The following is a 13,080-nucleotide window of genomic DNA, read 5'->3' as shown; positions in this document are numbered from 1 at the left end:
CTCCTCCTCCTCCCCTCCTACTATTGAGGTTGACTTTACCTTTCATCCATTTGGAGTCAATAAAATAAGTATCAGTCAAGTACTTGGGTCAATTAAATCAACTGGCCTCTACCCTCAAAAGGTCCTGGCCCTGTGCCAAAATTTGAAACTGTCATGTATTTATTTCTTCACTAATTTTTGTTTACAGTAGTGTTTTTTTTTAATTCTTTTACTTGTTTGTTATTTGACTGCAGCCATGCTGGAGCACTAACTTAAAGGATATTTTAGTCAAAGAAATCAACCCCAGGACTTATTCTTTGTAAGACTGGTACTTATTCTATTGGTTTCCTTTAATAAACTGCTACACTACAGGGATTTAAACACACCAACATTGGTTGTCAAGCTATGGTGGTGGGGACAAATGCAGACACAAAGACACATACACATAAATATATACATATATATATAACAGGCTTCTCTCAGTTTCTATCTAACACATTCCCAAGGCTTTGGTCAGCCCGAGGCTATAGTAGAAGACACTTGCCCAAGGTGCTATGCAGTGGGACTGAACCCAGAACCATGTGGCTGGGAAGCAAGCTTCTTATCACACAGCCACGCCTGTGCCTATCTTTAAATTTTTCAGGATTCAAAAGTATATAACCCCAATTCACTGTATGATAATCAATGGCTTTTTAATTATTTCTAATCTTGGTTCATAGTGGCTGCTTTTGCCTACAATGTGATGTGTGATAGTAAAACAGATTGGATGAGAATAGTTTAAATGCATGATTCATATTTTTGAATAGTTTTGGTGGCTTTAAAGGGATGGTGATGTTGGGATAATGGTATCAGTTCCTCACTGAGATATGGATACATCTAATGTTCAAGTATATTTCAGTTATTAAGTGATTTTAGGTATAGATTCTTTGTTACAAGTGTTGGTTTATGGCATGGTGTGGTAAGAGAATAACCTACATAACGTATATTCCTAACATTTGTTACTTTTATTTTTAAAACAAAAACAATATACCACATTGATCATATGTGATCTGCTTTCATTGTTTATTGATTTTAGTGATATTGTATCTGATGAGTTGAAAAACCACATAGTATCTCCAGTTTGTATTTAGTATTGTGGTTTAAGAATTTTCTCTTGTGCATCAATTCATCGATTGGATACTTACTGGTTATCTCCTTTAGATAATAAATGTTGCATCATTGAATGTCAGAGTAAAACATGTTTACTAAAGTAAAAATATATTGTATATAATAACACATACACGCAATAATAATCATCATTTTTTTTTCTTAAATTCAGACAGAATTCATTGAGGCAAATTTTCTATGGCTGGATGGCCTTTCTGTTGCCAATACCGACCTCTTTCTTAGCAAGGTAACAATCCCTCAGTCACTCTAAGAGCAAACAGCTTGGACATAGTCACATAGTGAGCTAAAACCTATGGACCATTAGTGTGAACCTTTTGTTTACAAAGATCATGTAATATGTCATCGTCGGTGGTGGCATCATCATCATCCTCATCATCATCGTCATCATCATCATCATCATCATCATCATCATCCATTAATGTCCATTTTCCATAGTGGCATGGGTTGGATGGTTTGATCAGAAATGGCAATCAGAAGAGCTGCACTAGGTACCAGTCTGATTTGGTTTTGGTTTCTATGGCTGGATGCCCTTCCGAATGCCAACTACTTTGTGATGCGTGTTGGGTGCTTTTAATGTAACATCAATCCCAGACATGCTTTTGCCATTAGCTACAAGTAAAAGATGTGTGTATAGACAGCAAGACTGCTTATAGTCAGTGAATAACATGAAATTGAGAGGAAATATGAACCTTGACAAACACACATGTACAAACATATACACATGCATGCATGTGTGTGTGTGTCAGGCTTCTACAGTTTCTGGCAACCAATTGCACCAACAAACTACTGGTCAACTCTTGACTAAGGTATAGCACCCCAACACACAATATACATGCAATAAGGCCAAATCTCCAAGCGCATGATTTCGAAGGAAATACATCCATGCATGCACCTAACCCTACATGCATGCGTACATGCATGTGAACATACATACATACATACATACATACATATATACATATATCTATGCACCAGTGCATTTTACAGGCTTGTGCCATGTAAAATTCACTGGTGATGGTATCATGTAAAAAGTACCCAGTACACTCTGTAAATTGGTTGGCATTTGGAAGGGCATTCAGCCATAGAAACCAAGCCAAAACAGACTATGGAACCTGATGTGGCCTCTGGCCTTGCTAGTTACATATATCTATATTGTACTTATGTTTTGTAGTCCATATATTGTTTTCCAGTTTAAATATTTGTCCAAAATTTTGATAAAATAAATACCTGTAAAAATACAATTCTGCAAATATAAAAAAAAAAGAGATTAATACTATAAGAATTACCTTCATTTCTACAGGTCCTCGGCATTCTAGTATGAAGGTCTGGAACTTATCAAGAATCGCTTTTGACTGAGGGCTTACATGAATTTTCAAAGCTAGAATAAATTCAAAGAAAACAATAGTACATAATTTATTTTCAAGTAACTTTGTTTCAGCAAACTTATTAATTTTCCACTTAGAGGTGTTTAAAGGGGTACATAAACATAATTTTTTTAAGAAGAAGGTAGTATTGACTTTTAGAGTTAAACATATAAATATATAATAATATTGAGTAATGCTGAAGACTAGGTAATATATATATATATATATATATATGTGTGTGTGTAAAATAATCCTTTCTACTAAAGGTACAAGGCCTGAAATTTTGTGGGAATTACATCGACCCCAGAACTCTACTGGTACTTAATTTATCGATCCTGAAAGGATGAAAAGCAAAGTTTTACCTTGATGGAATTTGAACTCAGTACGTGGTTGACACTCTTTCATGGTATATCACAACATATGTTTCTGCACCTTACATCAGCATTAAGTTGCACTTTTCAACTTCATATAACATTATTTAAGATTATTCTTAATAATTATGTATTTGAATATTTTTTCACAACTGCTTTGTGCGGTCACTTCATTGAGTGGAGTCCAAGAAAGACTGCCAAATTTTGCAGGATTCATCATATCAAGGATGTACAGTAATCACGCCCTCCCCCATACAGACCATTAAATAATTTCATACCATTCACCAATGGAATAAAATCATTTAGAAGTTTAGAATATGTAAATTATCAAATGTTTTGACATCAATTTTTTTCTATACAAGAATGGAATTGATACAATTCTAAAGCTAACCCCTTAAGTGCTTATTTGAAGATAAAATTCTTAACTATGATAAAGCAGAGAAGTATGGAGAAGTGAAAAGATAGTTACGATGGCCATGAGATTCCATCCTTGATGCTGTGTTAACAGTGTCTCCAAACAAACAATATCTGGGCATTTTTAATCCAACGACCCCAGCACAAACAGGACCTGCAATTACAGAAATTAGTAAATAGCAAATATTTTAAAACATTCAAAATATATTAAATGAATATACAAATATTTAAATATATATTTCTTTATATTAAATGTACACTTAATCTTAACACTGGCTCACACTATCTTACTACAAGCTGAAAGGAAAACTACATTACATACACAAACATTCTAATCATCCTAGATCTATTATGAATAATTTCATTAGATGTATTTCACAGACTGGTATAATAATAACACAAAATATATAAAAAGCACTGAGAAAAAATGGCTTTCAAGAATTAATAGCGTACATTTCTCCCCATAAAGAACTAAACCACTCTGTTGAAAATAAAATTTTCGAAGAACTAAATAATAATACAAATAGATCTTACTTTCTACTTTATCACTATTCAAATCAAAATAAAGAAAAAACAAGATATCTAAAAACTGATATGAGTAGTACTAAATCTACAACCATTGAGGATCCAAATAACTATAGCATTATAATGAATAGATATGAAGACAATTATATATTAAATATGACTAAATCTAGAAGAGTAGTTGATATAACATTAGATATATCTTAGAGACAAGCACAAAAAGAGCAGTGAACAACTACTATAACTATTAATAATAGAGACTTAAAAGCCAACATTAGCAAAAAAAAAAAAATATATATATAAACTAATGAATACAAACAGGTGCAGGTGTGGCTGTGTGATAGGAAATTTGGTTCCCAACCACATGGTTCTGTGTTCAGTTCTACTGCCTGGCACCTTGGAGAAGTGTCTTCTATTATAGCTCTGGGCTGACAAAGACTTGTCAGTAATTTTGTAGATGAAAACTGAAAGAAGCCCACTGCATTTATAAGTGTGTGTGTATGTGTATACGTGTGTATGTGTATACATGTGTAGGTGGGTGTATGCAGGTGTCACCTTGCTTCCACATCACATGATGCAAACAAATGTCACCATCATGCAAGCAGCTTCTTTGTGTCCAGTCTTCCATGAAAGCATGTCTGGTCATGGAGAAATATTATTTGAAATAGATGAGGGTATCCAGTCATGGAAAATCTGCCTCAACAAATTTTGTTCATCCCATGCAAGCATGAAAATGTGGATGTTAGAATAATGATGATGATGATGATGGTGATGAATAAAAGTAGTACTAAAATAGTATTAAACCTAACTAAACCAAAACTATTCTGAATATGAAGATAATTAACATAATCTGCATATTTACACAGCACAGCTGAGCTCTGTCTGAAGATTTCATGTTTTGTTCTTTCATTGTCCAGTTTTACGAAGACTAACTTCCAAAAGTTTAGCATTCTGACTGCTTCCACAATGCAAGGTTGTGACGCAAATACATTTCTTCAACAAAAATCCAATAAAATACAATGGAATTATGTCAAATATTCAATTATTTCTTCTAAACAGAATTGTTGTTTGATATTCCTTGGATGGACTTTTACTAAAAACTGAATCAGTAGTGATCAAAGATGATAATAAACTGGTTTTGACTCCATCTTCTCTTTGATGTTTGTCCGAAGTTAAATGATTGGCCTGCTAATGAGACACACACACACACACACACACACACACACACACACACACACACACACACACACACACACACACACACACACACACACACACACACACACACACACACACACTTGTATGCTATGAAGTGTTTTTGTTAATGGTGCAGAGACACAGAAATACACATATAAGTGAAGAGATCTTTCTCCTAATGGTACACATTCACACAACATATATACAGTCTGATTGATAAATAGACTTGTTCAAAGTTTGTTAATAGTATACACACACACGTACACACAATGTACCACCAACACATATGTAAATAAATAGGATTCTGAATATGCATGTGTATATAGATTTATGTATTATATATATTTATTTGTACATATATGCATGTTTGTATAAGTATATATATATTTATGTGTAAATGTGAATATGTGTGTGAGCATGTATGTATGTATCCGTGTGTATATATCTGTGTGTATACATGTGTGTCTATATGTATACATATGTATATGTATGTGAGTGAGTGTGTATATTTATATATAATTACATTTATGTGTGTGTGTACATGTACTATACAAGACATGCAAATTCATGGAGGATTCTATAGTTTTCATAAGCGCAGGCATGGCAATGTGGTTAAGAAGCACACTTTGCAACAGCATGGTTTCAGGTTCAGTCCTACTGCATGGTACCTTGAGTAAATATCTTCTACTATAGCCTTAGGTCAACAAGTGGCTTCTGAATGAGTTTGGTAATCAGGGTCTTATTAACAGAGTAGACTCATGATATTCAGTAAACAGGTGGTCATGTTAAACAAGGAAATTGATAAGGCCTACATCTTATGAAAGGCTTCCATTCAGTTTCTGTCTTCAAAATTTTAATTACAAGGTTTTGGTTTATCCAAACAATTGAAATAAATAATTGCCTATTTTTAGCAATATGCCGCTTCCTGATTTATTTTCCCAGATGCTACTTACTGGCTCTGCGGAAGAGACACATGAAAAACTCCTGCATTTCCTCAGACACCTAGGAAGAGATGACACTGCAGTGCAATGAATGGCACCAATCACTGAAGGTTATATAATTTCAGCCATTGAGGAGAAACAGCAGAGAGAATATAAAAGAGCATGTGGGAGGCATCACTTCTCCATTGCATCAAGTACTTTCCTCAGCAGCAGATGTCATTCCCGCTGTAGATGAAGAACAGGCTTTATCACCCACATTTGAGCCTGCCAGAGATGATTTCTGAACAGAACCATCAACATTAACCTACAACGGACAGCCGACTTATTGGTTACACAAAAATGCTTCACTTGACTAATAATGTCACATGAAACAGCTCTGAATAAAATATATATATTAGTGTAGTATAAAATATATTCATGTAAAGTCATATTTAACATGTTCTCATACATTTCTTTCAAGGACATGGGAATGCATGCATCCTACAATCCAATGACTTCATTTACAACCAAATATGTTTTCACACATGTTTCAACTTTTAGCTTTCAGATTATTCTCCTAAATGTAAAGTTTATTCATCATCATCCTCATTGCTTAACGTATACCTTCCATGCTGGCATGGGTTGGACAATTTGACAGAAGAAGGCTACACCAGGCTGTTATGTCTGTTTTGGCAGCTGGATGCCCTTCCTAACACCAACCACCCTACAAAGTGGACTGAGTGCCTTTTACAATTAATCTGATAGCTTCAAAATATTGATGATGTGATTGTATATTTTTAAAATAACATTGTAGGGTAGATGTGAGAGGTCAGATCTGGTCAGTTTGAGCATAAAACAGGTACAATATTTGGGCTGGATATGGCCAGTTTAAATGCTAAAGGGTTAAGAGATAAAAATTTCTCCCAGGACTCTTTCTGCAGCAGCAGGTCTTCTCATGTTCAAATGCACTTGAATGTGTTAGATATGGCTTTATACAAATATTATGCTGTTTGCAATATATAATCCAAGTTTCTTTCCATTACATTTAATAGAAACTCTTCTTTCATTTTAACCAATTCCACAGCATCAGATTTTCCTGGTGTGTAGAAACATAAGTAAGTCACAGATCAGCAAGTTAAACTCTTTGAAACTATATTTCTGACAATGTTGTTTTGGTTGATGTCTAGTATCAAGTCAGCCCTAGGATGGTCAGGTGAGCATAGAAAGAAATATAGTTGATTTAGTTGTCTTCTTTTCTTAAGAAAGCATGGATTAACTGTTGGTTCAGTTCTGAACATTTATTATTTTGTTTATTATCTTAGAGGAGGAAGAACCATGCTGCTGGTCTTTTAGTAGTTCTCCTGACCCTGGTGGAAAGAAAGCAGATCTCCATATCTAAAGGCCATATAAGATATATGACAAGATCTCTGGCCTATAAATTTTCATATCTGTAGACCAGAGATCTTGTCAGAAGCTTGTGAAAGAGTAATTTCTACTAGAGGTACCCAAGAACAAGGTGATGGTTGTGTTAAACTTGGCTACATCAGACATACAGACTAGCGTTCTGGTGGAGTATACATAAACAGTTAGGGTGATGCCTTGATACAAAATAAACATACACATAAATACATACACACATTGTGTGTGTGTGTGTGTGTGTGTGTGTGTGTGTGTGTAGTAAGACGCTTTTAAACATGCGTTCATACTTACTGCTACACACATAGACTTAACACATTGATATACATACATACACACTGAGACACATAGACAGACAGATAGGTAATAGATAGATATAGTTAGAAAGATATAGAAATTGATATATACGTGTATACACATATGTATACAGAGAAAGAGAGAGAGAGAGAAGGAGGGAGGGAGAAAGAAACAATAGTGTGTATTAAAACACTTACCTGTGTGAATGCCTATTCTAAGCTTTAATTGTTCATTTGGTCGATGTCGAATACGGAATGTTTTGACAGCCTTCAACAAGGCAAGAGACATCCTGGCTATTTCTCTACAGTGGAGATTACCATTCAATATAGGAACACCAGATACAACCATGTATGCATCACCAATGGTTTCCACCTGCAGAAAAAAAAGTAACATACATACATAAATACATGTATATGTAAATGTGTGTGAATGTGTGTGCATGCATGTACATGTATATATGTGTCTGTACTTTCACCATAATATATCTTTATTACTGTCACACTGCCTTCTGCACATGCATGCTTATAGTTGGTACTATTGTGGTCACATGATCAAAGATGGAGCCTGATCATCCCATTTTTCTTTCTGGTTTTACAGTGTAAGCATGGATGCTCCACTAGCAATGTGCACCAAAGGAGAACAAAGAGCAGTGATCTGAGAGATGGTAACGGTTAGGTGGTTCACCTCTACCATCTCTCAAGCTTGCTGAATTTTCGTGTCAGTGGTGGAAGTTGATGGGCATCCTGCTCCCTCTTCGTGTGTCATGCCTGACCAGCCACTTTTAAACTTCATGATCCACTCATACACATTTCTATGTAGTAGCACACTATCCCCGTATTGTGCTAAAAGTTTCCAATGAATTTCAGCGCCTGACCAGATCTGGCCAGTTTGAACATAAAACAGGCAGAATACTTTTGGCCGGATATGGCCGGTTTAATTGCTAAAGAGGTAAAAAGTAAACTCTACATATATTCATACAGCACATACATTCAGTGAAACTTAACATTATATACACTATAGTTACTATTATATACATATTCAATTAAGCTTACCTTATATACATCATAGTTTTCAATTATTGAATCAAATGTCGTGTAAAGATCATTTAGGAGATCCACAACCTGAAAAAGAAAATATATAAACGGTATTCCAGTCATCATCACGACCACAACCATGACCACCATCATTATATTCAGAAAGTGATGTGTATATATATGTGTATATATATATGTGTGTGTGTGTGTGTGTGTGTGTGTGTGTGTGTGTGTGTGTGTGTGTGTGTGTGTGTGTGTGTATGTATGTATGTATGTATATTTTATGTTTACTCCTTCAAGTTGAGAGCTATCTTTAGTTGAGGAAATGTAACATACAATACAATTTCATTACCACCACCACCACAACTACTACTACTACTACTACTACTACTACTACTACTACTACTACTACTACTACTACTACTACTTCTTCTATTTAAGTGTTGTTTATTAATTCTTTTAAAGCTTGGAGCTACTTATAGAGCTGAAAATATCTAAAAGCATCAAAAGGCTAAAGTCAACCACAAACCACTTGAAATAATGCAGATATAAACAAAACAAAAAAAAAAAATGAAAACAAATGAAATATAAATCTTCCCTACCATTCCCTCCATTCAATTAAAGACATTCTTTGATGATGACGAAGTGCTACCATTGAGCAGTGACCTATGTTATAATTCCTGCTAGTACATAACCAAATGATCTAAATTAATTATATTAACTTGTTTAGAGAGCCAGACTCCTCTACAATTCAATAAAGAATATATATAGTCTATTCTTTTTTCTATTGCTACTTTTAGCCATTGAAATGTAGCCATGTTGCTGCACAGCTTTGAGACGTATCTAGTCAATTATATCAACCAAATTTCACTCACAAGGAATTGGTTAACCTAAGACTATGGTGCAAGACACTTGCTCAAGGTACAATGCAATAGGGTATGATCAAATGCATCCTTTCTTTGAAACCACATGGTTTCAGGTTCAGTCCTACTGCATGTTACCTTGATTAAGTATCTTCAACTATTGCCTAAGGTCAAAAAATGGCTTGTGAATGGGTCTAATAGATAGAGTAGAGTCTTATTAACAAAACAGACTTATGATATCCAAGAAACAGGTGATCATGCTAAACCAGGTTCACTTTGAACCATGCCTGTTGAGAGACCCCGAATGAAGGTGCACAAAAAATTATACTGGATTGCATGTGCAGCTGCACATACTCTGTGCAGCAGAAACATGTGTTGGTCATTGTGACGAAATAATTATGATTATGACGAAATGTAGTATAAAAAGGAAGATTCAATGATGTACCAGTCTCTGTATTCTTTGTAACTGTTTGAAATGTGTACTCCTGATAATATTCATAATCGAGGGAAGCAAAATCAGAGTTACTCAATAGAAGAGTTATAGTGTAATTGCTAATACTAAATGATCATTGACACTTATTACTTGATGAGGTTAGCCATTAACTGGAATATACATGAGAGCTACCATCGTACCCACCTGGATAATTTTATCCCTTTACACACATTATATATATATATATATATATATATTCTTTTATTCTTTTACTTGTTTCAGTCACTTGACTGAGGCCATGCTGGAGCACTGCCTTTAGTCGAACAAATCAACCCCAGGTCTTATTCTTTGTAAGCCTAGTACTTCTTCTATTGGGCTTTTTTTTGCCTAACCATTAAGTTACAAGAACATAAGCCCACCAACAACAGTTGTCAAGCGATGGAGGGGGCTGGGGCAAACAGACACACACACACACACATAAACATATGATCGGCTTCTTTTAGTTTCCGTCTACCAAATTCACTTACAAGGCTTTGGTCAGCCCAAGGCTGTAGTGGAAGACACTTGCCCAAGGTGCTATGCAGTTTGACTGAACCGGGAACCATGTGGTTGGGAAGCAAACCTCTTACCACACAACCACTCCTGTGCCTGCACACAATCACTCCTGCTTGTTTCAGTTATTGGGGAGGTACTGTCGTGAAGGGCCTTAGTCAAATAAATCAACCCAAGTACTCACCTTTTTAAGCCAAGTACTTATTCTATCAGTCTCTTTTGCTGAACCACTAAGTTCAAGGGAACAGACACAAATCAACACTGATTTTCAAGTAAGTATATATTTATATATATATATATATATATATATATATATATATATATATATACACACACACACACAACAAGCGTCTTTCAGTTTCCATTGACCAAATCTACTCACAAGGCTTTGGTTGGCCTGAGGTTATAGTGGAAGATACCATGCAGTAGAACTGAACCTGGAACCATGTGGTTGTGAAGACAACCTTACCACAGCCACACCCACACCTATATTGCTGTTTTAAATACATTTCTCAACATGATTGACATTATTATTGTATTTGTTTCATCTTTGCACTCAGAAGGTGCCCCAGCATGGCTGTGGTCCAATGAATGAAACCAGTAAAAGAAGGATAAAAATAATAAATTAGTAGTAATGTTACCTGATGAGGTGTGCTCTCTGCTGACATTGCTGTAAATCCACAAATGTCACTGAAGTAGATCGATACACTTTCATAAGATTTGGCTGTTACTGCTTCACCTTTAATTAGTTGAGTTGCTACATACCTGTAGGGAGGAGGAGGCAGAAGAGAATAATTATGTAATAATGGCTAATAATGGGCACAATTAAAACTAGATAAGAGAGAGAGATGAAGAGCAAGTAAGCGTAATAAAAAGGATTGTAAAGATAGACATGACCAACAAAGATGCAACCAGAAATCTGATAAAATCAAAAAAGTATTGGGAAATTCCTTAAGAGTTACATGTCATTAATAAAAGTTATGGTTTAGCTCCAGTTTAATCCTGATTCAGCCCACAAACTTCTAATCAAAGAATACATATATTCTATTCTATGGGTAAAAGAAAATACAGTTAATGAGATTTTATTCAACATATTCCTCTCTCAGATTCGCACACTTATTGCAATGGTCCTTCAGTTTTTCTAAGCCCTGTAAAAGAACCCGGAACGTTGGTTCTCCAACCAGGCCTTTCATGATACCCTCAAAGCCAGGAAATTTACAACACCTCCTCATAAGATCAAAGACTTTCTTTATCCCCAAATCCATCCTGATTCATCTCACAGACCTCTGATCAACAATGTTATTTAGCTCTAGGTCACCTTATTGTCAAATGTTTTGTTTAGCCCCAGGTCTGCCTGCATCCAGCACAAACCTCTGATCAACAGTGTTGGTTAGCCCTAGGTTTGCTGTCACAGCATAGAATTGTGATCAAAGGTGTTGTTTAGCCTCAGGTCAGCCTTGGTCCAATACACAGGCCTGTGATCAAAGGTAATGAAACTTTGGGTATTTTGTTTTCATTTTTCCAGAAATCGCATATCTGGGACTAAATTATTTTCGATACTCTTTGTCCATTCTGCTTTAAAATGGTAGGGTGTGTTTTGAGTGAGATTTGAACTCCTAAGGTGGAGGCTGGGATAACGCAAGGAGTAGTAGGTGTATATAACTCAGAGTTCTAATTCCTCTCATAGTTGAATGCCTGAATTAAAGACCAGAGTGTAGTTACAATATTGAAATTATACTCTCTCTCTTTCTCTTGTCTGTCTCTCTCTCTCTTTCTCTAAGAAGATATTTGAAAGACTGAATGCCTTATAACTTCTCTAATGCTTTGGAAACATGCTGGTGCTGTGCTGCTAAGTTTTTTCAATAATTCTCTACACTTTACTGAATATATTATCTAAAGTTGTTACATTTGCAGGGCATCTGTGGAAATACTTATCTTGATGTTTTGAGAGTGCAATTGGCTATAACCCATTTCCAAAATTCTGCCTTGTATAGCTAAATTATTTTCAAACAAAAGAGTAGTGGATTCCCTAGTCTCCTTATTCAGCCAATTTACTGCCATTCCTGCAACAGAGGAATGTGATGTGACTGTGGCTGAAACAAAGAGAGACTTAGTTGTGTCTCACAATGTATCATCATGAACAGTAACACTGTGGTGGTGGTGGTGGTGGTGGTTGGCACTCCGTCGCTTACGACGTCGAGGGTTCCAGTTGATCCGATCAACGGAACAGCCGGCTCGTGAAATTAACAACATGCAAGTGGCTGAGCACTCCACAGACACGTGTACCCTTAATATAGTTCTCGGAGATATTCAGCGTGACACAGTGTGACAAGGCTGACCTTTTGAATTACAGGCACAACAGACACAGGAAGTAAGAGTGAGAGAAAGTTGTGGTGAAAGAGTACAGCAGGGTTTGCCACCATCCCCTGCCGGAGCCTCGTGGAGCTTTAGGTGTTTTCGCTCAATAAACACTCACAACGCCTGGTCTGGGAATCAAAACCGTGATCCTATGACTGCGAGTCCGCTGCCCTAACCACTGGGCCATTGCGCC

General features: G+C 35.9%; 1 protein-coding gene across 2 annotated transcripts in view; it reads right to left on the bottom strand.

Annotated features, from left to right (window-relative positions):
- The window catches only part of LOC106867807 (atrial natriuretic peptide receptor 1), an 822,997-nt gene that overhangs the window by 5,060 nt on the left and 804,857 nt on the right, over positions 1–13,080 (bottom strand). For both annotated transcript variants that reach the window (XM_014912829.2, XM_014912828.2), the window contains exons 17-21: positions 11,171–11,294; positions 8,700–8,768; positions 7,845–8,019; positions 3,351–3,449; positions 2,433–2,524 (exon numbers count right to left, since the gene is read on the bottom strand). In XM_014912829.2, the coding sequence (XP_014768315.1) occupies positions 2,433–2,524; positions 3,351–3,449; positions 7,845–8,019; positions 8,700–8,768; positions 11,171–11,294 (559 nt within the window). The remainder of the gene's footprint in view (positions 1–2,432; positions 2,525–3,350; positions 3,450–7,844; positions 8,020–8,699; positions 8,769–11,170; positions 11,295–13,080) is intronic.

Source organism: Octopus bimaculoides, chromosome 8 (assembly GCF_001194135.2).
Source record: "Octopus bimaculoides isolate UCB-OBI-ISO-001 chromosome 8, ASM119413v2, whole genome shotgun sequence".
Taxonomy (NCBI): Eukaryota; Metazoa; Mollusca; class Cephalopoda; order Octopoda; family Octopodidae; genus Octopus; species Octopus bimaculoides.
Note: the sequence above shows the minus strand (reverse complement) of the source record. Positions and strands in the feature narration are given on the sequence as shown.